Consider the following 26,115-nt stretch of genomic DNA (forward strand, 5'->3'; position numbering starts at 1 on the left):
GGGTATTACATATACATAACTTATCACAGCCTACTGGTACCATCATTTTCCCAATTTAAGTGAAGTGTGGAAACCTTACTTTCTTTTATGTCTCTTTACCCGCTTTGGTTATTGCCAGATGGGGGTGGAATTCCAGGTTCCCAGCGTGGTCTCCATTGGCATTGTGGGGAGAAGGGGCTGCAGGAGAGGGCTCATTAACTGGCAGCAGAGAGGAAAGCCCTGGCTCCCTTGGCCTTATCTCACAACAGCCCACAATGGTAGGGGTGTTGGGGCACCCCGAATTAGGGTGGAGTCTAGGCTCCCCACTCAGCCTTTGCTGCTGTAGCTGGCCACAGTTATCATAGTTTTTTTCAGTGGCATTTGGCTGGAGAAGAGCTGCTATTGTCTAAAAATTTTCTGTCTTGCTAGATTGTTTCTTTCCCAATCCTTTGAACAGAGAGACAGGCTTTGGTTGGCGCTGCTTTTTCTTTTCTATGTCCATTGACTTTTTTGGGTGACCTGTTCCAGTTTCTTTGGCCTCAAGTCTGGGATCTCAGAGGCAGAGAGAAAAACCAGGGAGCTTGCCACTGTGTCGTTCTTCAGGTCGTGAGGTCTCTGTCCAGTCCGCCCTCTCTCCACCTTCTGGAGTTTTCTTACGTTTGCTGCATACACACTGTCCAGGGATTCTGGTTTACTTAGCAGGAGAAACAGCAGGAGGCATATCTGCTGCATCTTCCCAGAAGCGGAAGTACAGAACAGGGGTCATTCGTCCTGAGGAGTTTCCCCTAGTCTGCATTTTAATGATTGCATTCATCTGTATCATTTATTGTATCCTTCTGGTGGTCACATTTAGAGGCTTTGGTCAGATTCAGATTTGACTTTTTGGAAAGAATATTTTGTAGGTGTTCTTTTGTCAGGAGGCACACGATGCCTCACTATCTGTGTGCTGTTTACAGCCTTCGCTGGTGATTGTGTAGATTCGTTAACTTATTAGCTGTACAGACGGCTTTTAAAATTATTAAAAGATGTCAACCTCAATTAGAGTTTCAAAAATGAAAATTTAAAATATGGCATACTATTTTTTCATTGGCCAGATTGACAAAGATCAAAGAATGTTAACACAGATGTTGGCAGGGGTGCAGGAGACATTTTCATAGGATGCTGGTTTTGGGTGTGGCCGTCAAAATGAGGAGCAGCCCAGCAATTCTGCTTCTGCAAATATCCTATGGCTACAACGCATGTGTGCAAAATGATGGATCTGTGAGGTTGTTTATTTGAGTGTTGTTTGGATTAGTGAAAGTGGAGAACTACCAATCATTCCTTCCTCAGGCAGAATTTCCCACCCATCCAACTGGTTTGCTACAAAGTCTTGTAAGTTGTGGCAGATGTCTTGGCGCTCCTGCCATGTGCCTTTGGACCACCTCGAAGGTCGTGTGCAGCTTTGGTGGACAGTTCTCACTAGAACAGGTGCTGTGTCTCCTTGACCTTAGGTTTATGCTTAGCCCAAGCATGGGTCAGGCAGGAGGTGCCAAATGCTGAGGAGAAATAAGCTAGCTGCAGCCCTCAGGCAATGAGGCGTGGGAGTTAGTGGATAAATACCTTTGTGTTCTTGCCCCTAGAATGTTCCATGGGTCTTTCAAATGATCCCCTGGGAAAGAGCCCCATTGCCTGAGGTGGCAAGTTACTCACCATTGCACCTTCTAGTGACTTCCTGTCTTTCTCAAACTCACTGTCCCCACTGCCCTGGGATTACCATTTAAACTATTTACACTTGAATCCTTTACACTTAGGTTTGTGTTTGAGGGATATCCATACTAAGGCTAGAGCTTGGGACAGTTGGAGCCCCAGACTAGTCCCCTCAGGGGTCCTTAGAGCACTGGTGGTGAAGGGTGGGAGGTCTGACAACATAGCCTGATAAAATTTATATACTATTTATGGTGCCAGAAACCCTTCTTAAGTACTTTATAAGCATAAAATTTGCATTACATCTGCAATATACCCATCAAGTAGGTATAATTATCATTCTCATTTTACAGGTGAAGAAATTGAGGCACAGACAGGTTAAGTCACTTGTCCCAGGGCCCTCAGCTACCCCAGGCTGTCTGCTAATAGAGTCCTGCTATTAACCTGTCTCTCCTCTGGCCCGCACTACTCCAGCAGGATGAGCTAAGCACAAAATTGGGGTCTTTTTTCCTGGACCTCTACTGCAGTGGTCACCTGCATGGCATGTGGCCACCATGGGAGGGCCACCATGGGAGGGCCACCCACCATCCACAAGGACCCTCCACAAAGTCTGTGGAGCCACTAGAGAAGTTAGTTTTCCAGATGCCCAGAGAGCTTGGCACAAAATCTAAGAGAGATTAATGTGCCAACCAGCTATTGGGGGATGTTCCACCATGTAAACGGTTTGCAAATAAGGCCCTTATTCTTATTTTTGTTTATTGTTATTATTTTTACCACGCAATAGGATGGGGGCACAGGTTTTTTGTTTGTTTGTTTGTTTGTTTTTGTCCTGTTTTGCTTTGTGGCTGTAGGAGTCAGGGGTTGGGGGGAGCTGTTTTCCACATCAGTGCAATTCAAGCCAAGCCTTCCTGATCCAAATATTGGTCATTTTCCACTCAGCAACATATTTACAAACCTTGCAAAACATCTAAGACAGGGGGTGGATACAGCTCAGTGGCAGAGTGCTTGCTTAGCATGCACAAGGTCCTGGGTTCAATCCCTAACACCTCTGTGAAAAATTTTTTTAATTAAAAAATTAAAAAAAAAAAGTAAGACAAACAACTGTAGCGGGCTAGGCCACTACATTATGTTACATGTTTTTTCATTTTATTCTCAGAAAACCGTTTTCTTACTTTATGTCCATTTCCTCAGTACCTTAGTGTTTTAAGATTGACTTTCTCAAACTTTAAGACTGACTTGTTAAAAGAAAAAAAAAAAAAAAGACTGACTTGTTAGAAGTTTGTAGTAAGACCCCTTAAACTCATAAGAATTCGCAAGGCTCTTTATCATGGAATTATTCAAGCTAATTATTCATGTGTGAACCTACTGAAATGGGCTGCTTTAAATAATTTAGGAGGGAATTAATACTCCATATGCCCTGAATTCTAACATTAGTGCAAGGATATTTATTAAAAATCAAAGAAGACATAAATTTGTAGGGACAATGTATGTTCATTTCTGTTATTTTCTATATAGTAAGAAAAAGTTCCTGTTATTTTTGCCTCATGATGAAGGCTGTGATGGTGGAGATAGAAAAATGGAGACCTGGATAGTATGTAATGAATTTGATCATGATATAAGTTGCTGATTTTTCTGCATGACTTGTTAATTTTAAAAAATTGCACAAGGAATGCACACAATCATTATCCTAGATGTTTATAGAATTCAGGCAGGTATAAAAAAGTGAAAGCTAACTTTCAACCTTTGGCTCGCTAAAAGATTTTTTTTAATCATAAATAGGTGTTGAATTTACAAAATACTATTTTGAGATCTACTGAAATATCATAAGGATTTTCTTTGTTAATGTTTCAATACAATGAATTACATGGAAAGATTTCCTATTTTGAGTCAATCTTGTTTACCTGAAATAAACCCTACTAGGTCATGATGTCTTACTCTTTTTATATGATGTGAAATTCCATTCATTAATATTATACTTAGAACTCTGGCTTGCATTTTCATAGTAAATTGGCCTAGAATTCCTTTCCTTTCTTTCTTTGCTTTTCTGCCTCCTTCCTTTCTTCTCCTTCTTCCTTTGTGCTTCACAGCCTCGCTCAGTTTTAATAACAGTTATATGATTTTCTCAAAAAAAAAAAAAAAAGGTTTGAAAGCTCTTGGTCATTTCCTGTATTCTGGAACTTATGATTATTTTAAAATACCCAAAATGAAAAAGTTCATTTGGATTTGAAATCCACTTCATTACAACATTGTATTTGTCAATTAAAGTAAGGGAAGAACTACTGGAGCATAGTTATATTTAAATTAAACTTAAATGAAATTAAAATATTTCAATTGTGAACTTTGGAATGGTTTAACATTTTCTTTTATCACCTCCATGAGGTTACAAAGTCCTGTTGATGCTAACTACCAAGAATCTGAGATCATGGATAATAAATCTTTATCAGGGATTGTGTAAACCATTCTGATCATTTGATTAAAACCTCAAATAAAAAAGTTACATTCACAGAGCAAGGTCAAATTTCTTAAGAAATAAATTTTAAATAATGCATTTAGGTATTTTAATCAAAGCTAATACTTCATACTTCTCTAGTTGTATTTCATTTCGCTCATCATAAAAATATATGGAAATGGAATGAATTTTCCCCCAGGACCCACAAAGACAGTCCAAAACCACTTCCAGCTTTCTCTCAGTGTGCAATTCCAAAATATTTTATGTGAGTGTCAGGGCATGTTTAAGGTTGGAATCACTGAATTCAAGGTCTAGTTAAAAAGAAAACATGGAATATTACATGGCTGGAAAAAAGAGTGGAGCTGCCCTGAATTAACTGCTGAGGCTGCAGGATGAGTACATGAGGACTCGTGTATGAAAACGGAAACTTCTATAAGAGATACTATTTTGGTAGAAAAAGCAAGGCACTGTGTGTGTCTGATTATGTTACTATTTGCATTTTTAAAAAGATATTTATATTTTTGTATTAGCCTGTATGTGAAAAGACGTTTCTGGAAGGATATCAAGCATCTGGGGAAGAGACTTGAGTGGCTACAGTAAGGGATGGGGGCCAGGGACCTATCGTTCACCTAGGGTTGGCAGGAGGCTGGATGTTTTCCTCTTAAACTAAGGGGAGTGGTGACCCCGAGCCCCGGGAGAGTCATGGAAAGCTCTGAACTTGGTACCCAATAATTGGAAGTGTCGACGTCCTTCTGGTGGGCAGAGCAGGGTCTGGAGGACACAGCAAAAAACTGGCCAGGTGGGAGACCGAGATTGTGGGCACTGTGCGAGGACACCTGGGGTTGGAGTGTCTGTCAGGTGGCATCCCTCGGCCACCAGGGGGCAGTCAAGCACGGGACGGGACGGAGCGTCCGAGGCAGGCCCCACCTCCAGGCCCGCCCAGCCAGCTGGAGTGCAGGCCTCAGGAGTCCAGCTCCCTTTCCTAGACCCCTCCCCGATCTCTGGCCACAGCCACGTGGAACACCATGAGGAGCGCCTCCTGCTTCCTCCGGGAGTGCTTGATGGTGGTGTTATCATTGCCGCGCCCCTTAACATCCAGTCCCCCTAAGCTTGGCTGGGTTATCTCATTCAATCTCGACCACAGTCTCTTGAGATGGGTACTGCCATCCTATCCATTTCATAGATGGGAAAGCTAGGGATTAGAGAGTCTAGGTAATTTGCCCAAAGACCAGGAATGGTGACCCAGGATACACACCTAGCCTGTCCACCCTCACACTGGAGCGTTAACCAATCCTCGGCTTCTCCACTCTGCTCCCCCTCCAGAACCTTCTTCACCTAGCAGCCAGAGGGCGCTTTGGGGACTCTAAGGGGTATATAGCTGACTAACTGACAGCCTTCCTCTGGCTCTCACTGACCTCAAGATCAAGTTCAGTCTCATGACACCACCTCTCTGGCATCATATTAACCCAGGAGCCTCCAGGCATACCAGCTTTTCTTCAGCCTGAAGAAAACTCTTGCTCATCTCGTGCACTTGCTTCTTCATTTTGCTTCCTCGCTTCTTTTGGAAAACTCTTACAGATTTTTCAGGCCCTGGCTCTGATGTTACTTCCTCCAGGGTGCCCTCCCTGATTCCCAGACAAGCTCAGGTTCCATAGTAAATGCACTCACTAAAAGCCCTTGGGTTGTGCTGGCCTCAGAATGTGCTTCATTTTGTAATTACAATGATATACCACTTTTCTGAAATCTCCAATCACCCTTGGTTCCTCTTCTCTAGAGCTCTCTCTAATCCATCAGCCGATCTTGTGGGATTATCTTTAAGATGTTACTTCAAGTATGACCCCTTCTTTCCTCCTTCCCCGCTAAACCTTTCATGTCTTGCCATGCTTTCCTCGGGGTCATCCTGTTTCCACCTTTGCCCTGCAACAGCTAGAGCCATCCTGATATTCATGTGGCTGTCTCTCCTCGACCAGAATGGAAGCTCCATAAAGGCAAGAGCTTTGCTCCCTGAAGAATCCCCTGTGCCTCAGACTGTGCTTGCACAGCCCAGGGGTCAGTAAACACTTCCCAAGTGGCCACTTGACTGTTTCTCCCACTAAAATGTCAGCTCCTGACAGCAGAGGCTGTGTTGTCCTGCTGACAAATAGCCCCAGTGCCCAGCACACAGCAGGTCTCAAATAAAAGCCCAGTGCACAGGTGGAGGAATTCAGGCCCAGAGGAAGGAAGGGACTTGTCCAAGGTCCTCCCCTGGAGGCAGTAGGGCCAGCACCAGCACCTGGCTCTCCTGCAGCCTCTCTGCCAGCCGAGCAGCCCCTCCTTCCCTGTCCTCCCGGAGCACACAAGAGCCCAGGCCCTTTGTTCACTGAATTAACAGTTTATTACTGAACACTTTCACCTTCACACAGACTATTTCAAAGAGCTGGAACAAGTGTGGGGTGGGGTTGGGGGGAGGGACAGGTGTCCCTCAGGAGCCAGGACCCCCGGCTGGCTTCCCCGGACCAGGGCAGGGGAGGGAGCATCAGGCCGTTCAATCTCCGGGCAGCAGCTCTCCACGTGCACGCGCACAGCAAGCCAGCAGCTCCTCACACATAAATACAGACACGCTTAACAAAAATAGTAATATTATCTTCACAAGGAATAAAAACTAGTCTCAAATATGTACAGCAGAGAGCCCGGGGTGGCCGGGGCTAGGCCAGGACCCCCAGGGATGAGACAGGCCATGGGTGGAGCAGAGGAGAGAGGGAGGCCTGAAGAGCTCCTGGCCAGGCCACTCTGACCTTGGCAGCCCAGCTGCCCAGGCTGAACAGGGGTGGGGCACAAGTTCTTCAGGCCTGGCAGGACTGGCCCCTCCAGCCAGCCCTACCTCCACCCCACACACAAGGCTCTCCTTCCTGCCCCTCCTGCCTGAGGTAGGGAAGACCCTAGGGCTCCCACAGCTGCTCCCTGTAGCTCCCCTTCACCTCTGGGCTGAGGCCCCTGAACCCCACAGGCAGCAGCCTAAGGCAAAGATGCCACAGGCTGATCTCCTTGCAGGAAGTGAGGCAGCTGAGGCCATAAACAGCTCTGGGGCACCTGTCTTGGGCCCAGTTGGTCCCTCAGTCATGGTCATGGGAGCCAGGGAAGGGGAAGGGAACTGGGGTAGTGCTACACTGCAAGGCCTACCCGAGCTTTGGCATGGGGTGCTTCCTGCGGCCATAGCCCCCTCCATCCCGCTGGGCTGGCCTCTAGTCAGAGGCCTCTAGAAGACATTGAGATTGGGGGTAGGGACTTGGGCCAGGCCAGAGGTGGGGAGGGGGTCCTGGTCCTTGTTTCTTTATCCCAAGCAGCCTGAATCCCTAATTAGTCAGAAGTGGCCCCTAAGTGGCTCTTGGACGGTGGGGATGAAAGGAAAAGGGAGCCCAGGTCCGGGAGGAGGAGGAGGAGATAGGAAATGATCAATTCTGAGGCCACAAACATCAAAACGAAGGCAATCTAGTCTCTCTTTCTAGGGAAAAGGGTCAGAAAACTTTCCAGCTCCCTGGCAGGAAAGCGTTCTTGGGTAGGCTAAGGGGGAAGAGGGTTCCACCAACCAGGCAGGGCACTCTAGCCCCCAGCCACAACCCTCCCCGCTACCTGTTAGCTTTCATGGGGCAGATTTCAGGGAAACTTTGTGGGTTTTGAGGCCAGGAGAACTGAGGTGTTGGGGAAGGCGGCTCTCACAGAAGCATGGTAGATTCTAGAAAACTAACTGTGGGGACCACGTCTAGGCCCAACCCTGTGATGGGTGGGTGGCCATGGGCTGCATGTAGTGGTTCTCCTGGTGGCAACGGTGGCTGGACGGAGGGACGCGGTGGAGGCAGGATGGGGGTGTGGGAGTGTGAGTGGGTGGTCAGTGTCTGGTCATTTCCGACTGAAGAGCGAGCCCAGCAGAACCACACCAGCCACAGTCATGCCTGTCAGGAACCAGCGGTTGAAGCGCTCCTGGCCCTTCCGGCTCTCGGCTGCTGCGTTGTTCCCATAGAGTTCCACAAAAGTGTCCTGCAGGGAGACAGAAGAGAAGGGCACATGCTGTTTGAGTCCTCACAGTAATGTGGGTGGGTGTGACAGAGCAGGGCCAGCGGCAGGCAATGGCCCTGGTGACCTGAGAAAACGGTAGCTGTCCATGCCCACTCTGAGCCAGATGAGGGTTAAGGGCTGCCCTCCTTCCTGACCTTCAGTTGGGGATAACCAATCAATTTTATCATGGAGAAAACAGGTGGGAAGTGGGAAAGAGTTTTGTCCAAGGTCAGACATCTGGGAAGTGGTACTTCAGGAGGTGGGAAAGCAATGGGCAGAGTCAAGGAACTGACAGGAGGCCGAGAGAGGAGGGGAGAGAGGTGTAGGGCTGAGCGATAGCTGGACCACACGTGGTCTGGAAGCCACAGAGGAGCTCGGAGTTGAGGCTGAGGGTAGTGCAGAACCAGCGGGCCTCAGCCTTCCCACTGCAGCAACAGAGGGAGGCAGGCAGAGAAAAGTGACAGGGTGAGATTCCGAGTGATTCAAGGGCAGAGCAGGGCAGAGTGGAGATGGTAACAACGATGCAGGACAGGGATGAGGTCTATGAGGCCTCGGCCCGGTTCCCCACCCCAGGGGGCTTGACCTTGGTCCCATGAGGAGGTGAGCATGGGACCATGAGGAGGTGAGCACCCTGAAGCCAGTCAGGAGGGAAGCACATGATGTGGGGAAGGAGGGGCTGTGGGTTAAATTTACCCAGCCTAGGGTGCAGCCAGCCTGCGGGGCAGGGAGAGGGAGCTTGGAACACCCTTTAATGAATGAGCTTTGCACCCCATCTGTCCTTTAATCCGCTCAACAATGCTGCAATGCAATGCTGTTTCTCCTCATTGACAGGCCAGGAAGCTGGGCCACTGAGCGCAGAAGGACTTGGTCGGGTGAGCCAGATTTGTGGTAGAACCAGAATCCAAACCTGGTGCCTGCCACCTAGAAATCAGTGTGTTTTGTGTCCAGGGAGGGAACAGATCACTGGCTGGTTCTGGAGCTCACACCATGGGCCCACACCTCCACCTGGGCCCAAATGGCTGAGGAGTGGCCGCCCCCGACAGCGCCTGCCATTTCCAGTTGGCCCCAGGGCCCATGCAGCCAGTTTGCTCACTGTAATACCTGCCTGGCCCAAGTCTAGTCATGACAACATCCCCTCAGTCCATGCTCCGCACAGAGATTTTTAGAAACACAGATCAGATCATGGCTCACCAACAGCTTCCCCTCACACTTAGAAAGCCAGCGTCATTTCTGTTCATATCCCTGGTGCTTAGTAGAGGGCCAGGTGCACAGAGCTGCCAACCTGACTCCAAGAATCCTCAACATTTATGAAGCCATTAGGGAGGGAGCAGTGATGCAGGAGCCAGAGTGACCAGAGAGCTTAACATGTGCTGAGGAGAAGGCACCGGGAGGGGAAGGTAGGCAGGTGGGGAAAGACCCGCCATTCAGACCATATCCCTCTCCAAGACTCCCCATCACACAGGGAATCACGTCTTAACCATGCCCAGTGAGGTCCAGTGGGACCTGGCCCCTCCCCAGTGCACATTCCACTCCAGTCGCACTGGCCTCCTTTGCTGTTCCTGGAACATCTGCTGAGCTCAGACCTTGCCGTCCTTGAGTGTGGAGCACCTGACCCCAGGTCAGCACCTGCCTTACTCCCTCATTTCACTCCTGACTCTGCTCAAATGTCATCTCCTCAGAGACACCTTCCCTGGCCACCTTGTCTAAAATGGTTCCCCCAGTCCATCTCTCTCTACCTACCCCCTTACTGTGCTTTATTTTTCTTCTCGGCACTTTTCTTTTTTTTTTTTCTTTTTTTTTTACATTTTTATTGATTCATAATCATTTTACAGTGTTGTGTCAAATTCCAGTGTTCAGTACAATTTTTCAGTCATACATGGACATATACACACTCATTGTCACATTTTTTTCTCTGTGATTTATCATAACATTTTGTGTATATTTTCCTGTGCTATACAGTGTAATCTTGTTTATCTGTTCTACAATTTTGAAATCCGTCTATCCCTTCCCACCCTCTACCCCGCCCCCCCCCCCCCCCGGTAACCACAAGTCTGTATTCTCTGTCCATGAGTCCATTTCTGTCCTGTATTTATGCTTTGTTTTTGTTTGTTTGTTTGTTTTTGTTTTTTAGATTCCACATATGAGCGATCTCATATGGTATTTTTCTTTCTCTTTCTGGCTTACTTCACTTAGAATGACATTCTCTAGGAGCATCCATGTTGCTGCAAATGGCATTATTCTCGGCACTTTTCATAAGCAGAGTCTACACTTGATCTTTGTATTCATTTGTTTCCTGCAGTAGCCGTGGCTTGCTGAGGCAGAGATCTTGGCTTGTTCCTACATACCCAGTACCCAGAACGGTGTCTGGCACAGAGTAGCACCAAGTGCTAAATAAACATGAACAGAACGAAGGTCTGCATGTCTCCTGAGTGCCGGGCACTGCCACCCCATTTCGCTTTTATCAGAATTCCCAGATGTAGAGCTCTGAGCCCCATTTCACAGATGAGGCAACTGAGATTTAGAGTAGGAAAGACCTTGCTTAGAGTCACCCAGCTAACAGATGGCAGAGACAGGATCAAAATCCAGGACTGCCAGGCCCCACAGGGAATGCTTCTACAGCAGGACGTGTCCCTGTGTGGAGGCTGGGGGACACCCAGCTTTGGGTCTGGGGAGAAAAGGGCAGCGGTGGTGGCAGCTGCCAGCGTCCTCACCCTTTGGCCTTGTTGCTGCCCAGTCTCTCCCCCTTCATCCTTGGTTAGCCTCTATGGGTGTTGGCAGATCAGAAAATTCTTATAGAAATTTGAATTTTTCTGGTCCCAAGTGAAGTAGGCCCAGGTAAAGTCACAAAAAAGACTGATCTGGGATGGGGAAGAGTCCTGGGCCATGGAGCATGGGAGAAGGGAGGCAACAGCCAGAGGCCCTGGTTATCCCACGGGGCCAAATGTCCCACAAGAAACCAGGGACACTGGGTTGCAGCCAAAGTGGGAGAGGCCTGGCTCCCTGGATGGGAACTTTCCTGAAGGAGAGGGCTGGCAGCCACAGGAAATTTTCGGCTCTGGGGCTGTGTTGGAGTAAACAGGCCCTGTCCCTGCAAGGGCACAAAGCACTCACTGTCCAGGAACAGTCATTCCAGGGAGGAGGGAACATTCTCACGTCGGTGCCACAGAGACAAGGCTCTGACTGGCCCAGCCCCCACCCATGCATTCCCGGTTGGACAACCTTCATCTCCATTTCAGAAGCTCCTTCTCCTAGGGAGGAGGGAGAGGATCTCGAAGGGCCGTGGATTCCGGGGATTGCTTTTGCAGAGAGAGCATAAGCAAAACGGGGCGTGCTGTTCCAGGGCGGGTGCCGGGGAGGCAGTGGTGTGGGTATATTTAGCCCATGGTTCACACGACACACTTGGAAACAAACACAGCCATTTTCTCAGCGGGCGGCTGCTCTGGGTAAATAAACAGGATTGCAGAGCTGCCCTGGTCTGGAAAAGCAGAGATAAGCCCCCACTGCTGCTCAGTGGCTCCCACTGTTTTGAGCCAGGGCTGGCACGGTGGGCAGGGGGTGAGATGTAAAGGTGGGCTGCAGGGAGGTCTCTGATGTAACAGAGGCTTTCAGGAGACCCAGGCCTAAGAGACTACCTGCATCCCCAGCTTGGATTAGAGCACAGTGGGCCAAGTTTCTCTCTGGAACTGTGACCACTACCATGGGGAATCCACGGGGGGCGGTTTCAGGGCAACTGGGGACAGGCAGTGGCTAATGAGCTCCATGGGAGAACCATGGACTCCTAGGCAGGCAGACCCCCAAGTCAGCAAGGCCAACCTACCCACCCACTTTACAGTTTCAAACAGCCAGTTTGTGGCAGAGCTTGGACTAGGTATTGGGGGCTCCTGATTTGGCATTGGGGCCCTTCTGAGTGGTGGGACAAGAACCAGGGTCCCCAGGAGAAGCTAATGCCGGACTACTTTCAAGGTCCTTCCTCTAACAATGCTGGCCATACTCATGGAATGGCCCCACCCCCACCCCCCAGAGAGCCTCATGCCCCTGCGTCTCCGCCAGCACTGTGTCCTCTAACTGGTCACCCTCCCCACATCTGCCCTCCTCAGTCAGCAACCCTACTCAGCTCACATGACTCCACTATGGAGTCCTGTCTTCCAAGACCTCCCTACTCATCCCTCCCTTGACTCCAGGATGAATGTCTGTCTCCTTTATGCTTCCAGGACTTTCCTCTTTGAACCTTCACTCACGCCGTAACTACTGAGCGCCTACTATGCACTAGAGACACAGGAGTGAACAAGACAAAGTCCCTGCTTTCACGGAGCTCGTGTTCTAATCCACGCATTCTCCATGGGGGGTGGTGGGGGCACAGCACAGAAAGATGCACGGCACAGCTGCAGCATTCAAAGTCATGGCAGGGCAACTGAGACAAAAATATCAGTCTGGGGGCTCAAAGCAGACAGGGACCAAGACTGACCCATATCAGAAGCCAGGGGCCCATCCAGACAGGAAGACTGACTTCAGCTAGATCTCTGCCCAGAGACAGCCAACTGAACAATGCAGGTCACCCTGCAGCCACTTGAAACCCTAGAGAAGTCAGAAAAAAGGCTGGCACAACGATGCCCCTGGGGCAGCGGCCCGAGTGCCAGAGGACCACCTGCCCTGCCAGGGGCTGAAGTACAGTCCTCCAATTCCCACCCTTCTCCTCTCTGGCCTCCCCCGTCTCCATGCTTCTTCCTAGCAGTGTGGCTCTGAGCAGGTTACTTTACTTCTGTAGCCCATAAGTGTTCTTGCTTGTTAAATAACAATAAAATAACTTATTCTAGCAACTGACCTTTATCCCACAGCTGAGAGTTGTACCCGTGCCAGGTGCCATTCTAAGTGAATCTCTTTGAGAGGAACAAATGAATGACTACTTTCATTTAATCCTCAGAACATTTATCACAGCCTCATCCTACAGATGTGAAAATGGAGGCTTCCGCGTCCACCCACGATCTGTCTCGGAAGTGGTGGGACTGGGATTTGTCTGAGTTCTGGCCTCATGCTCATTCTGCTGTCTGACCCTGCCACCTCTGTCCGAGCTGTCTCCACCTGCAGAGAACTAGCCTCTGCAGTGGCTGCGGCAGCAGCAGATGACATTTCCTGAGTACTTACCTTTTGAGACACTCTTTGTGGTCCTTCCTGTGGATTCGTTCATCTGACCATTTCTACAGCCTGTCGGTCAGTGGGTACTACTGTTAACCCATCATACAGCTGACATACCAAAGGCCCATAGATGATTTGTGACTTGCCCAAGGTCACACACTTGGTGGCCTGGCTGGGCTGCCTGCACCAACAATCCGGCTCCAGTGCCTTTGCTCCTAACCTCGACAACAGCATTCTGCTCACTTTCAAAAGGGCAGTTCTTCTTGAGACTCCATCACGGGCCAAGTGCATGCACTTCTGTTCCTGAAAGAGGTCCTTATTCTAAGCCTATGTAAACTGAGGCTCGAGACACGAGAGACCTGCCCCAAGTGAGTAAGTGGGGAAGCCAGCTCATTTTCTGGGCCAGGTCTAGAGTCTTGAGTCCCTCTAGGAGGAGGAAGGCGGCCTGAGGCCACCAGCTGAATGAATGAGTTCTAGCCCCCAGCCAGCTGAGGGGAACTGGGTGCCACAGGAAAAGGATGTGACGCACGCCAGGAGAGAAAGTGAAACCCTTCCGTCCTGGCTTCAGTGGGGAACAAGTACCTCTGCCAGACGGCCCTTCCTTCCTCTAGGGTGACTCGGGAGGGCCCAGACCCACCGCTTCCTTCCTGCTTGGTTATTTCGGGAAAGAGGTAGGTGGAGAAGAGGAAGGGGCTCCGAGCAGCCCGGGGAAAGTGCCAGGGACATCAGGATTGTACCTCACCTGGCCTCGTCACAGCCCGGCACGGGCAGGCCAGAGTCCCTTTCTGCTCCCAGCCTCAGTTTCCCTGAGGGAGGGGCTGGTAAATGCCTGCTGAGTAGACAAATGAGGCCTTACTAGGAGATCCCAAGGAGATGGCAGGAAGGGGCATGGGGAGGGGGCAAATGAAGAGACCTTATCACCCTCTTGGCAGGGAGTTGTAGGCGGAGACTCGGAAGAAGTGAGGTTTGTGGTTGGAATCCACTTCCCTTGGCTTTCCCGGGGGAGCTGTTGGCCTGGGCAATGTGAGAGGAACATTCCTCTCTCCTCTACCCTGGGGAATGTGGGCCTGGAATGTGGGCAGCCCAGAGAGGCCACTCAGTGAGGCAGGGGCAAAGGGATGGGGGGCCAGACTGTCCCGGGGCCAACGCCTCAGCCTAGCCAGCCTGGCTGTGGGTGGTAGGGCAACCTCTCTGCCTCTGAGCCCCAGCTTCTCCTGCACCGGTGGTGAGACCGGGGAAGGGAAGACTTGGTAAAGAGAGGTGACCTTGGTGTTAACTGGCTGAAGAGGGTGTCATGAAGGACCCAGGCCATCTGGGCTTTAGGGAGTATTTGGAGGCATCCTCACTGCAAACTTCGTGTTAATCTTTCTCTAACTGCCCCCATCAGCTGCCAGCCTCTCCTCCCCCGCCTCCTCCCCCACCATTAGTTCTAAGAAGCGCAGCCTGACAGATGTGCTCATTTCTCAGAAAAGGAAGTGGTTGTGCCGAGAGGAGATAACACCTCCACTGGGGATTGAGAAAGCTATCGTATCGGGCCCAGCAGTGCGAGCGTGGGCTCCCCACCTCCTCAGCTCAGAAGCGGGCACTAGTCTTGGAGGCAGAGAGAGAACTGAGAAGAGCATTCGCTGGGGGCACAGATGCTCACTGAGGGGCTCATGGCTCCTTCCAGTGGAGTGATGGCTGATATTTATATGAGCACTTACCACGTAGCAGGCATGGTGCTAAGAGCTTCGTGGTGTAGACAAATTCACTTAATCCTCATAATAACCCCACGAAGTAAGTGCTATCATTACTCTCCATGGTACAGAAGAGAAAACAGGCACGGAGAGGTCAGGCGACCTCCCAAGGCCATGCAGTTCATAAACGGCAGGGTAGGGATTTGAATTCAGGCAGTCTGGCTCCAGAGTCCAAACACTTAAGGGCTCCTGGGCAGCTGCTACCTGCTCAGATGCCTTTATGTCCTAGAATTCTGAGGCCTCCCCGCATCTCATCCTTGGTAACTCCCTATTCTTTCATCAGTAGATGGCCTTTCATTCTTCTCCCAGTGTCCAGAGTGAGAAGGCCCAAGGCTCACCCTTGAAACAGTCAGACACTCAAAAGTGACCTTTCAACATATTCATCCAACCTTTACGTGATTTAGCTTACCCCTAACGTTCTCATTTCCCAGATGGCGTTCAGAAAGGTGGGGCACCAATCTACAGATTCAGTGCAATCCCTATCAAAATACCAATGGCATTTTTTACAGAACTAGAATAATTATAAAATTTGGATGGAAACACAAAAGACCCTGCATAGCCAAAATAATCTTGAGAAAGATGAGCAAAGCTGGAGATGCCACACGCCCTGATTTCAAACTATACTAAAAAGCTACAGTAATCAAAACAGTACAGTACTGGCACAAAAACAGACACATAGATCAATGGAACAGAACAGAGAGAACAGAAATGGACCCACATTTATATGGGCAATTGATATATGACAAAGGAGGCAAGAATATACAACGGGGAAAAGACAGCCTCTACAACAAATGGTGCTGAAAAAACTGGACAGCTGCATGCAAAAGAATCAAACTGGACTACTCTCACTATGAACAAAAATAAATTCAAAATAGATTAAGGACTTAAATATTTAAGACTTGAAACCATAAAACTCCTAGAAGAAAACACAGGCAGTACGCTCTTTGACATCAATCTTTGTAATATTTTTTTGGGTATGTCTCCGCAGGCAAGGGAAACAAAAGCAAAAATAAACAAATGGGACTACATCAAACAAAAAAGCTTCTATATCGGGAAGGAAACTGTCAACAAAACTAAAAGGCCACCTACTGAATGGGAGAAGTTATTTGCAAATGATATATCAGACAAGGGGTTAATATCCAAATACACAAAGAATTCAACATCAAAAAACAAACAACCCAATTAAAAAATGGGCAAAGGATCTGAATAAACATTTTTCCAAGGAAGACATATAGATGGCCAACAGGCACCTAAAAAGATGCTCAACATCATTAACCATCAAAGAAATGCACACCAAAATCTGTGCACATCACATCTGTCAGAATGTCTAGTATCAAAAAGATAACAAATATCAAGTGTGGGTGAGGATGTGGAGGAAAGGGAACCCTCGTGTACTGTTGGTGGGAATGTAAATTGGTGCAGCCACTACGGAAAACAGTATGGAGATGCCTCAAAAAATTAAAAACAGAACTACCACATGATCCAGCAATATCTCTCCTTGGATATTTACCTGAAGAAAACAAAAATACTAATTAGAAAAAATATATGCACCCCTATTTCACTGCAGCACTATTTACAACAGCCAAGATATGGAAGCAACCTAAGTACCCATCTACAGATGAATGGATTAAGAAAATGTGATATATGTATACATATATATAAATGAAATATCAGCCATACAAAAGAATGAAATCTTGCCATTTGTGACAACATGGAGGGACCCAGAGGGTATTATGTTTAGTGAAATAAGCCAGACAGAGAAAGACAAATATTATGTGAATTCACTAATATGTAGAATCTAAAACAAAACAAATGAACAAACAGAACAAAATATAAACAAAATTATAGATACAGAGAACAGGTGCATGACAAAGTGGAGGGGGAAGGGGTAGGAAAGAAATAGATGAGGGAGACTGGGATACAAGCTTCCAGTTGGAAAATAAATGAGTCTCGGGGATGAAATGTACAGTGTGGGGAATATAGTCAATAACTATGTAATGTCTTTGTATGGTGAGAGATCTTAACTAGACTTACTGGGGTGATTAGTATGAAATGTACAGAAACAGTGAATCACCATGTTGTATAACAGGAACTAAATAAACAAACAAATAAAAACTTGTAGAAAAAGACATCAGATTTGTAGTTACCAGAGGCAGGGATGGGGGGCTGAGGGGAGGGGAAGGAAGAAGGTGGTCAAAATGTACAAACTTCCAGTTATAATACTCGGCATATGAGGTAGAACATGATAAATATAGTTAGCACTGCTGTATGTTATATAAAAAAGTTGTTAAGAGTAAATCCTTAGAGTTCTTATCATAAGAAATAAATTTGTTTTCCTGTTTAATTGTGTGTCTAAATGAGATGATGGATGTTCACTAAACTTATTGTGGTAATCACTTCATGATCACTTCATGATGTGATCAAATCATTATATTGTAAACTTTAAACTTACACAGTACGGTATGTCAAATATATTTCAGTAAAACTGAAAGGAAAAAAAAAAGTTGGAAGGTCCAGATCACATAGTAGGTCTGTTTCACTCCAGCGGGTCCATACCCCTGGGAGTTCAAAGTCATCTCCAGGGCATTCTCTGCTTAAACATTTGTGAGAAGGGGCTCCTTCCCTCCTGTGGGGAGCATTTCATCTTTGGGCAGTTCTTTTGGAAAACTTTCCCTTCAATCAGCTCTACCGGAAAACTTTTTCCTTTCCCTCTACCTCCCTCCATTGGCTGGCCTTAGTTCTGGTCCTCTCTCCTCTGCTGCTCTCCTCCAACTCTGAAACCAAGAGCTGCCTAAGAACGCAACATGAGCTGGTGGGACACCTTGCCGGTCTTGCTACGGGCCCTGGACCAGGTCCTGCTGCTCTCCAAGTATCAGTTTCCTAATTTGTAAAATGGTGATACTATCTAGATGAGGCCAAGGTGACAAATTAACTTCTATTTTTCCACCAAGCTGGGCTACCAGAGCAAAGAGTAGGCAGGTACCAAAAGAGTCTTAAAATTAGACTAAGATGTTTAGCTTTGGACCTCTCTATAAAATAGGGATTAAAAATGTACTTATTTCACAAGAACAGTGTGAAAATTCAATAGTAATACATGGCAGGCTCTTAGAACTATGTGTAACACATAGTAGACTTTAAGCAAATGCGAGCTATTATTTCTGTTCTTATTATTAGACCAAGGCTCAGCTTGAGTCTTAGAACCTTCTCCATGGCCTATAAGACCCTGCAGGTTTCCTCAGCCTTGACTAGGGCCAGGCTGCTTCACCTCGCACATGTCATGTTCTCTTCAGCCTCAAGACCCTGGCTCATGTTGGTCCCTCTGCTGGGCTCTCTCCTACTGATCTCATAGTTCTCTGAGGAGGCCTTCTGCTCTCCCCCTCCACGTCTCCTTCGGCTCTCTCATCAGTTTGCTGAGCTGCTCACTCCTGACCACGAGCTCTGCCCACCAGCCCTAGGTCAGCACTGGGCCCAGAGACAGTACCAATGAGTATGGCTGAGAAGTGAGGAGGGAAGGGAAGAAGGCCAGTTCCTTCTCTCTTCATCCCCATCCTCAGTGTCTGGCAAAACTAAGGAGGCCCTGAGACACCAGGTGATTGGGCAGGGTAACTGGGGCTCCACAGACACCAAGTTCTCCCAGGCTCATGCAAAAGTTCTGGATAAAGCATCTTTTGCATTGTGCTGAGGTAACAGGCAGGAAGGACTGGGGTAGCAATCTACAAGGAAGAGGGGCTTTGTCTCTGGGGCCAACCTCCTCCCTAAAACTCTGCTTCCTTCTGGGGTCTATGCCTCCAAGTACTCCATGGTCCAAAGCAACCACTCCTTCCGCCTTTCTGCCTGAAGCTGCCTCCACTCCCTCATCTGGTGCTGATCAATGCCGCATGCTGTGGAGAGCACTGGACTGAGAGTCAGCAGGTGTGGGCTTCATGCCCCAGCTCTGTCACTGGCTTGCTTGCGGTTAGTCCATTCTGCTGTCTGGGATGCTGGCAAAGTCTGGGACTTTCCTCATCTGCAAATGAAGGGGATCACCTCAGGGGGCTCTTACTAGTGCTGCCGCGTGAGGAGGATGAAAATAACTCACCCATGGGCAAATATGTGACCACCTGTGTTCCTCTCTCAAGGGTATCCAAAAGTTCTGATAATTTAGTGTGGAGGGTGAGAGGCAACATTCTGGAGTAGGACTTGTTGCCTCCACTTCAAAGCCTGCTGAGCCTTGTCCTCCAACCTGCAGATTCCAGAGGAAAAGGGCAATGGGCAGGTCTGTGACCAGGGCCAGCTCCTCAGTGGGCCAGACCTTGCCGGGCTCTGCCCCAGTGGCCTCAACCTCCTCACCCCAGCACCGCCTCCAACTAGCCCAGACAAGTCCCGGATATTTTCAGCCACCTTTATCTGATCGGAAATGTTTGGAATTCCACAGCAGAAGGCAATGGCTCTGGAGGATTTGGGGACGGGAGCAAATCCACCCCTCCAACATATGAATGCTCACACACACACCCTTGTAATCAAAACCTCAGAGCTGAAGGCTCCCTCAGGCTGCATTTCGTACATTCTGGTTTCTTCCAGTCTTCTCATTTCATCTCCAACTCAGTCCACCTGCCTACCTCAAGGTGCAGAACAGCAAGATGCCTGAGGTGGTGCCAGGAGAGCTGGCGTACTCTGTCTGTAGCCGATGATGCTGGGGGACAGCACCTGGAGGTTTGCTGTTCATAGTCAGTGCCCACAGGACCAATAAATTACAGATCACCAGCAGCAGCAGCAAGAGGCCCAGAAGCAACTCACTGAGTCACCTGATGTGGCATGGGGAACCACTCAGAAACCATGTTTCATGATCTGTGGTTGACAGAGATGTCTAGTTTGACCCCGACCCTAGACAGATGGGAAACTAGACCCGAGGAGGTGAAAGGATTCCCCCGCACAGCCTCTTCACCCCTGGAGCCCAATGGCGTGGATCTATAAAGTGAGAACACTGTCCTTATGTCACAGACTCAGCAGCAAGAATTAAATGGTCCATGGAAAGCACCTAATAAATGTGAACTGTTATTATCTTTTTATATCTAAACATGAATGACCCCATTTGTGCTTCTCACCTTGTTTTCTCATTATTTACAGCTACAAATAAAAAAATAACATCTCATATTGACTGAGCCCCTGCTTGAATTTTCAAAATCTTGCAAGTAGGTGTTGTCCCCATTTTATAATTTACATTTTATAAGGAAACTAGGACTCAGAAAGGTTAGGAGACCTTGCCTGAGATCTCTGGTAACTGAATGAGGGGGGCTGACTCCACAGCACGTTAAATCTGCCAGTGCAACAGGACAGATGCAGAAGGATGTGACTGAGCTCTTCCTTCCTTCCCCTTTCACCCAGCCACCACCCACTGCTTATTGAGGCTCTTGGGCCCTGGATCAGAGATGACTTTGAGGACAGGGCAGAGGCTTGTCCCCTGGGCGCCTTGGAGGGGCTGGGGAGGGGTGGGGAGAGGTATGCGGATGGCGGCTCTGTGCTTCACCCCACCCCCAACCCAGCCCCTGCAAGGCCAGTCCTTACAGAGAGCCCTTCCCTCCATCTGGTCATTATCTTGCAAATAAAATGATGCCAAGTAGCTTTGGTGGAGCTGTTAGCTGAGTTTTCTAAGATAGACCTTGACCCTTTTGTGGGTTGACCTGTGGGGTCACAGGAAAGCTTCCTGCTTTGCTCTGGACACCCATTCATTCCATAAATTTTTATAAGTGTGCACTAAATGCCAGGCACTCTGTTAAGTGCTGAGGATAAAGCAGTGACTAAATTAGATGAAAATTCCTTCCTGCATGAGTTTATAATTTAATGCAAAGAGAGGCAACAAACATATGTGTCAGCTGGTGATAAGTGCCAAAAAGAAAAATAAATAAGAGAAAGGGATTAGAGAGAAACATGGAAAAGTGCGGAATTAGAACCTGAGGTCAGGGAAAGAGAGGTGACATTTGATCACAGACCTGAATGAAGTGAGGGAAGCAGCGATGCAAGATCTGAGGAAAGGAAGAGGGAACAGCAAGTGCCAGGCTCCATCAGGAATGCACTTGGGGAACTCCGGGAACAGGAAGGATGCTGGTGTGGCTGAAGCTGAGCAAATGAGGGGAGACTGATAGCAAAGGGGTCTGGCCAAGGGTGAGACTGTGCAGGGGCCTGTCCTTTGAGTGACAAGGGAACACTCAAGGGTTCTGAGCAGAGGAGGGACATGATCTGATTTTGACTTTAACAGAGTCCCTCTGGTTGCTGGGTGGAGACCTCCAGGGGCAAAGGTGGAAGCAAGAGGTCTGATGAGGAGCTGATGCAGTCAGCCAGGAGAAATATGAGGGCGGCTAAGCCAGGATGGTGCCAGAGAAGCTGGGGAGAAGCAGTCAGATTCAGGATTTATTTTTAAAAGTAGATCTGAAAGGATTTGCTAATGGACCGAATGCGGACTATGTGAGTTGCTTGCTTCTCTGGCCCTGTTTCTCACCTACAAAAGGCAGGGGAAGAGGTCTTTGAGGATTTTTTTCCAGCTTGATAACTATGGGAATGCTATGGGATGGAGAAAGAGACAAAACCATTTCTGCTGTCATGGAGGCAAAGCCATTTGCTCACCTGACCTCCAGGTATGTGCAGGATCATGGAGTGGCTGGCCTAGGCGGTGGAATGGGGATAGCTTGATTTATATTGGGAGGGAAGGGGCATTAGAGCTGTGCTGGGTGGCCAGGGCCTGTTTGGCAGAAAGTGCTTAGTGAGTGAGTGAACGAAGCAATGCCAGGAGGCCAGGATGTGTGCAAGAACTTTCCAAGTCCTTCTAAATGAACAAGAGGTTAAGTGTGGCCCAAGAGATTCCTCTCCTGTCATTCCTTCTGCATCCATTACATTCTAGGGTGAATCTCAAGTCCCCATTCTTCATGAATGGGAGACTTTGAGCTCTGAAATCACTAAAGCAGAATTTTAGAGCTTAAGGAAGCACAGACACATCTAACCACAATTTCATTGTTTTGGCCTTATCCATGTCATTATTTATCATTAACATCTTCCTGTCAATTGATTTCCCTTAAAAAAAAAAAAACTTAAATGTATTGAAAATTCTTAACCCACCCCCCAACTTGTTCTTTCAGCAACTTTTCCCCTCTCAGTGAATGGTAGCACCTTCATCCTTCCAGGTACTGAAGCCTAGAACACCTTGGAGTCATCCTTAAGCCCTCTCTAGCTCCGATCTGTCAGAAAATTCCTCTGGATCTATATCCAAAATTTATCCAGAATCCCATCACTTAACCGCCCCCACCCCCATCATTTGGTCCAAGCCAACATCATTTCCTGCCTGTATTGTTGTAACAACCTCCTTACTGAGCTATCAGCTTCTTACTTTCTCGTATGGTCCCTGACCATACAGTAGCCAGAAGGGTCTTAATAAAAGCAGTCGGATCCTCTCTGGTCAAAACACTCCACTTCCTTCCCACCTCACTCAAAGGACGAGCCACAGGGTCTCACACAAACCTTTAACTTCCACCACTTTCTCCTCTGCTCACTCTGTTCTAGCCACACTCATCTCCTCTGCTCTTCCTCAACACTTGCCAAGCACACCTTTTTCACCTTGGGGCCTCTGTACCTGTTCCCTCTGTTTGGAATGTTCTTACCACAGATTGCTACATGTTTACTCCCTCAGGCCATACAGATCTCTGCTCATGTGGCTCCTCATCAGAGAAGCCTTTCCCAATCACTCTTTAAAAAAAACAATACATAAATACCAGAAGTTACCTAGCCACCCTCCACCCCCACCATCACTTCTTGTCTTTTGAGAATGTAAACTCCATGAAGGCAGATATCCCCAGCAGCTAGAATGGTGCTTGGCATAGAGCAGACATTCAGTAAATATTTATTAAATGAATAAACGAAATGAAAAGTCAACTTATTACTACTATAAATAGAAAATCAGTATCATTTGCCACAAATGGAAATCAACACAAAATAAAAACACTGACTATTAATAATTTTAAATGTTTATTTGCATATTACCTATAAGTTATCTAGACAATCAATGGTACATGTACTGATCTTGCTCCCACATCTTTATGAGAGAGGTATGTGAGGCCTAGGGCAGAAGAAAGCCTCAGGACAAAATCAGCCAGCCACTCAGAGGCCAGTCCAGAGCAGCCACACAGATGCCCCCTCCCGGCCTTGGAACCACAGCCCCACACCCCAGAGTATACGCAAAGACGGTGAATCTTGGGAAGGGTATAGCTAGGTTGGACCAACAGAGCTGGTCTTGACGGGCCAGGAAAGTTCTCCCTTGGGCCAGGCACAGAACTGGCAGCTCTGCTGAAGAGAACAAAGGCCAAGGAGGAGCGTGCCAGGCTGGAGGAGCCTCACAAGGCTGCATCGTGGGAGACAGGCACGCTCAAACCTGTAGGTGAAGTCCATGGAGACCAGACAGCTGAGAACAGAAATGAAAACAGGCTAGGTCCCAAAGGGTGGCAGCTTTAATCCTGTAAACACCAGACAGACGTGAGGGTTCAGGTGCAGGCTGGGGGGGCAAGCTGAGCCCAGGGGAAGATGGGACCTTCCCAGTCTCCTCTGTCAGTGATGATGACACTAAGCTGAGCTGCGCAGAGGCACCGCCAACCCTGCTACTAGTCACAGCAGCCATCAGACACTAAGGGGGAACATGACGGAGACGCCCTCCGAGTCCTGATATTCCAGACGGTCTCTTCCGGCACCCTCCTCAGTCTCAGCCAGCTCTGCCTCCATGGGCCCTTGAGGATTTGACCCCTGTTTGGAGAGGAACATCCTTTTCCCATCCCCACAGGGCTTAGCAAACATGGCTGCAGGTGCAGGGGGTAAAGCTAGAGCTGTTATAACTGCCAGGCCAGCAATGCCTGACCTACATCTCCATGGTTGGTTGCACGCAAAGAAAAATACCAGGGATTTCCGTTGGTGTTCACCAGATGCAGCTGCCAAGGGAAGGCTGGGCCTTCTGAAGGCTTATTGTGAGGAGGGCAGGACAAGTGGTGAGCTGGCTGGGAGAGGCTAGGGGGCTGGCCTCTAAATTATTTCCTGGCTTTGAGGACCTCCCTAGATTTCAGAGAATCTACCAAAATTTTACTTTTTTCTCTACCAAAATCTTCCACTGAAGTTCCCCTCCCCTCCTTCTAGTATATTACCTTTACTAAGAATTGGGAGAGAATGAGAATGAGATTCTATCTGGGAAAAAACTCCCCAAACTAAACAGTCGTTCTAATTGTAAACTGCTGGCATTCGGAGTGAGCCTTTAGATTTGCATAGAAAAAATGGCAATGTGGAAGTTTTGCAAGGCAGTATAAAAAGGATCTGAGGCCTTAGTGCTAGGACACTGGGTTTACTCCTGTCTTTGGTGGCAGAAACATATCTGGCTATGGACATCTCAGTTAAGCATCCTGGCCTCACTCTTCCTATCTGTCAAGTGTGGAGGATGGACCGGAGGGTCTCTAAGGCCCTCTCTCCAGCTCCAAAGTGCAATCATTCTATTCCTAGGCCTTCCTCTAGCACCCCCGCACCCCTGCAGGGGAGCAGTATTGTGTAAGAAAAAGTAAACTCTGTTAGGTGACAAGGGACCAGAGTTCTAATCCCAGTGTTGCCATTTATTAACTTTCTGTGTGGTCTTGGGCAAGTTACTTCACCTCAGGGTGCATCTCACTTTTTTCACATGTAAATAAAAGACTTGAAAAATGTGTTGAAAAAAAAGTACTATAGGAACTTTGGTGTTATCATGCCTCCCTTATGTCATTCACCCCTCAGCATACGCCTGCCTCCTAAAGGGCATGGTCTTCACCCTTCACCTGCAATTGCCCCAACCTGCAAACCGTAAGATCCTGGAGACACAAAATGGAAAAAGGGGGTCAGAACCCAGGTCTGTCTGATTGCAGAGCCTGTGTTCTCCCACTACAGAAATGTGGAGGCAGCGTGGATGGTGCAAAGGACTTGGGACGTGGAGTCAGAAGACCTCGGTTCTCTGCTTGGGAAGAGGAAGATCTCTTCTACGTCTGCCAGCATAGTCAGAGGCTCAATGCGACAGTGTACGGACACAAAGAAGCACTGGACAAACCTTAGTCAGTGGTCCTGTGCTATCACTTTGGGACCCAAGCCTGGGTTTCCCACGGAAGAAAGGAGAGCAGCAGGCTCAGCTGTGATATCTTAGGGGTATTACAGCTCCACTTTTCAGCCATTAGTCCTAAACCTCTTCTTGTCTTCTCTTTTTTGGTCTTCTCTCTTGTCCGTATCTGGACCAGACTCCCTTTACCCAGCACAGAGCCCAAAGCCCACAGCAGTCTCCCCTGAGAGGCTGTGGAGGGGTTCAGTTCTAAGTCTGACACTTATGCGCTGCACACTCTGGGCTGATCACTTAAACTCTGAGTCTCAGGGTCCTTCTTTACAAAAAGGGCATCAGACCCATCCCAGTGTCAATAAGGGTTTGCTACAGGTCTAACTATGTTCTGCCTCCTGTCTTGTCTGAACTCCTCTAACCCTTGTAGCCTTTTCCACTGACTTCAATACTTGCAGTCTCATGACATAGCTGTCGAGAGCTAGGCCTGTACTTTATTCATCTCTTCTTTCCCATGGAAGCAGTAAGCACAAGAGAGGTGTTCAGAGAGCACCTGCTGTGTGACTGGGAGACAGGTCCTTTCTGAGGCAGTATCAGTGGGCCATCGCCCAGGGTATCACCCACTAATCCTTGGACGTCACACTGCAGCTACCCTGGGCTCAACACTGGGGATGGGGTGGGGAGTATGAGGTAAATGGAAGCTATAGGCCCTCTCCTTTAAAGCAGTCAGTGTGAGGAAGAGAACCCAGATTCATCCTCTGAAGGGGGCACCAAACAATACAGAAAAGCAGAGAGAGCCAAGGGAAATCCACGGATGCCAGAGCGAGTGAGTGAAGGCATCCGAGTCTAACAGATTGCTATTTGGATTCTGTCCTTATTAGCATTTGACCTTGAGACAACTATTTAATTTGTCTTGCTCTCAGTTAACTAATCTGGACAACGGGACAACAAAATGCTTCCCAAGCAGGATTATGGTCAAGGTTAAAATTACAACATAACATACTTTACTGCACCTTGCACATAATAGGTTCTTA

At 48.2% G+C, this 26,115-nt stretch overlaps 1 protein-coding gene across 6 annotated transcripts in view; it reads right to left on the reverse strand.

Moving 5' to 3' along the window:
• Positions 1–6,462: 6,462 nt before the first annotated feature.
• Positions 6,463–26,115, reverse strand: part of BCL2L1 (BCL2 like 1) — a 46,321-nt gene continuing 26,668 nt past the window's right edge. For 5 of the 6 annotated variants that reach the window (XM_015237902.3, XM_006202676.4, XM_031687935.2 and 2 more), the window contains exon 3: positions 6,463–8,125. In XM_015237902.3, the coding sequence (XP_015093388.1) occupies positions 7,988–8,125 (138 nt within the window). In that variant the 3' untranslated portion in view covers positions 6,463–7,987. Of the gene's footprint in view, positions 8,126–22,991; positions 23,438–26,115 lie in introns of those variants that run through there. The other variant, XM_031687934.2, reaches the window with a different exon arrangement.

This window comes from Vicugna pacos, chromosome 19, assembly GCF_048564905.1.
Source record: "Vicugna pacos chromosome 19, VicPac4, whole genome shotgun sequence".
Classification (NCBI taxonomy): domain Eukaryota; kingdom Metazoa; phylum Chordata; class Mammalia; order Artiodactyla; family Camelidae; genus Vicugna; species Vicugna pacos.